We start from the raw sequence: 2,739 nt of genomic DNA, 5'->3' as shown, positions 1-2,739 counted from the left end.
TACTGGCTGCCTTCATTGCCTTATCAGCCTCCTCATCCTCATCCCTAAACCCCAACAGTTCATACATCACCTCATCATCAACAATCTCAATTCTTCCCTCTTCATCTGGACTTTCCTCGATGCGTAGCGTATCCCAATCAACAAGAGGTGTCTGCATCTGCTGTGCAGGAGGTTCTACCAGTGTTAAGCTAAGCTCAGGCTCCCATCGAGCCTAGTATAGAAAAAGGTGACACAGTTAGATTACCACCACATCTACACTAATCGAGTCTCATCTAGACAATTGGGCACAGTTAGATTACCACCACAGCAACAATATGTACCCTTGGATGAGATCTGGCAAGTTCTCCTCCATCCAGCACTTGGAGCAGCGCCGGCATCGGCCGGCAGAGCCGGGACGCCTGGCTGGCTTCGGGGAAATGGCCCAGGAGGTGGCCTGCCGTCGACCGTCGTCGGAGGCGGCGGAGGCGGCGGTGGTGACGGCAGCGGGGAGCCGTTCCCTCTCCTCGCTTGACCTAGCGGCGTTGTCTTTTCGAAGAAAAAGGAGGTGCAAACAAAAACCTCAAAACGCAAAAGAACTTGGCTTAAGAAATGCAAATTTGCAAAGAAAGGCAGCAAGAAAAAGGATAAGGGTTTAGCGGTATGTACGTGCACAAAAAACTGTTTATTCGGTTTAATTGTATAAATGCAAAAATGTTCAGTTGTATGTAATTTTTTATTCTCTATTATTGGAAGGCACATGAAACTACAGCAGTACATGATATTCCTCCTAGCACTTCATGGCCCAATAAAGGGATGACTGAACCATACTTGACTATCAATTCTTTCTCTCAACTATTGATGATAATATTTCTAAGTGATGATTTTTCATGTCTAGAAATGTGTAGAGAGTTTAATACTTTGTTCTTTTATTCTACAGAGAGAAAGCACCAGTGATCTTAATGCTGATTTCTAGTAAGAGGGGGTGATTTTTGGAGCTTTTGGTATGGTGGTGATGCTTTGCAGATTGATGATCTTTTAGATATGTGCAGCATGGAATTGTATAGCTTTTGGAATTGTATAGTTTTGGTTTTATGGGTGAATGTATAGTTCAGCCAGTTCACATTTTGTGCAGCCTCATATGCACTTGATACTAGAAGCAGGAGTACAAGGACACCTTTATGCAGCCTTTGAACTTTCAAATATCAGCAATGCCTTTTTTATATTCTAGTATCATCGTAACATTCAAGCACAATTACAATTTGCACAGATTGCTATGACCTGTGCTTCCTATCTAATGTCCTGCACAGTTGGTACACAATGCAAGCACAATTACAAACACACAAGTCTTCAACAATCCAAGCGCGACCACGGGAGCTCCAAGGACGTGAAGAACAGACAGACGTAGGTGTACGCATTTGCCGAGCATGGCACTGACCTCGGGAGCTCCAAGGACGTGAAGGGGAACCCTACAGAGTTCTTCAGGCGCGCCGGACATGGGTCTTTCTATGGCGTTGGTGTCAAGCTTGGGGTTCTAAGGGCCGCAGAACGCTGTAGATCACAATGCTGGCACGGGAGCCTTCTTCCTGAGATTTGGCGAGAGATTTTGAATGCCATTTCCTTCCAGTGAGAGTGGACATTTGTCACAATGGTTTTTTTATGCAGGAGTAACAGACAAGAGATTTGTCACCGAATCTCGTATTCGCAACGCCTGCGATGTGAATATATAGTTGAGGCTGTGTTTTAGGATTCAACCTTTTTTATTTTATCGGGTACAAGATTCAACCTTTTATGAAAGGATGCTCTGTTAATTCTCTTCCTCTGTGGAAGATAGATTCGACGGTAGTCTCCAGTGAAGTTTCTGTTTCTATATAATAATAACAGTCAGTTAATTTACTGAAGAACGTGGAGCTGGAGATGTGTATCTTTTTTTTTTTTTTTTTTTTTTTTGAGAACAAGCTGGAGATGTGTATCAAGTTCAGAAGTGTTTGCTCGATATGTCCAGTTACATTTTTTCGGCGGAGGAGATCCTGCAGCTATGTACTAGCCCAGCCCAGTGCAAGCACTAGAAGGCTAGATTTCTAGGTACTTAGCCATGCGGCCCATTCCAGCCCAACGGACAACGGCGACGCAGAGTTGATCAGAATTCAGAAGAAGTTCAGAACCTCAAGAGGATGGAAACGGCAGCGCCAGCGGCAGATGGACCTTTGTCGCTTCGGTGCACGCGTAGTTACTTCTGCGCACCAAGAAAAAAAACACACGCCGTGACGATGCGAATCCCCGGCTCATTAACCACAGCCGGATAGCCCTATATAAACACACACACGCCACACGGATGCATGTCTCAGCCCATTCCTCCGTGCCAAAGGTGAACGCGACATCCAGGCACGACGCCACACCCGTTCGACGACGACCTCATCGGCGATGATGCGATCGGGAGCGCGCGGCGGCGACGTGGAGGAGGAGGAGGACCGGAAGCCGGTGATCAAGCCGGGCGTGCACGTGACGCTGCTCAAGGTGCAGGACACGGAGGGGCGCACGGTGGAGCGCACCGTGCGGAGGACGCAGAAGCTGCAGGTGGTCATGGACGCCTACTACGCCAGCGTGCCGGACGTCACTTACGGCACGGGCAGGTTCCTGTACGACGGCGGGCGGCTGAGCGGGGGGCAGACGCCCGCGGAGCTCGAGATGGAGGAAGGGGACGAGATCGACTTCTTCACCGAGCTGTTGGGTTGGCGGCGGACGTGCTGGTGCTGGTGCTGA

General features: G+C 48.4%; 1 protein-coding gene across 1 annotated transcript; it reads left to right on the top strand.

The window, feature by feature from the left end:
• The first annotated feature begins 2,400 nt into the window (after positions 1–2,400).
• LOC136544500 (small ubiquitin-related modifier 1-like) lies at positions 2,401–2,739 on the top strand. The gene has a single exon (XM_066536643.1). It carries the CDS (start codon positions 2,401–2,403, stop codon positions 2,737–2,739), a length of 339 nt encoding a protein of 112 aa, XP_066392740.1.

The sequence above is a fragment of the Miscanthus floridulus genome, chromosome 3 (assembly GCF_019320115.1).
Source record: "Miscanthus floridulus cultivar M001 chromosome 3, ASM1932011v1, whole genome shotgun sequence".
NCBI classification, from domain to species: domain Eukaryota; kingdom Viridiplantae; phylum Streptophyta; class Magnoliopsida; order Poales; family Poaceae; genus Miscanthus; species Miscanthus floridulus.
This window is presented reverse-complemented; position numbering and strand designations above follow the sequence as displayed.

Bases quoted from the DNA above. Each gene is read 5' to 3' on its own strand.
- LOC136544500 (XM_066536643.1), top strand. From the start codon at position 2,401: ATGATGCGATCGGGAGCGCGCGGCGGCGACGTGGAGGAGGAGGAGGAC.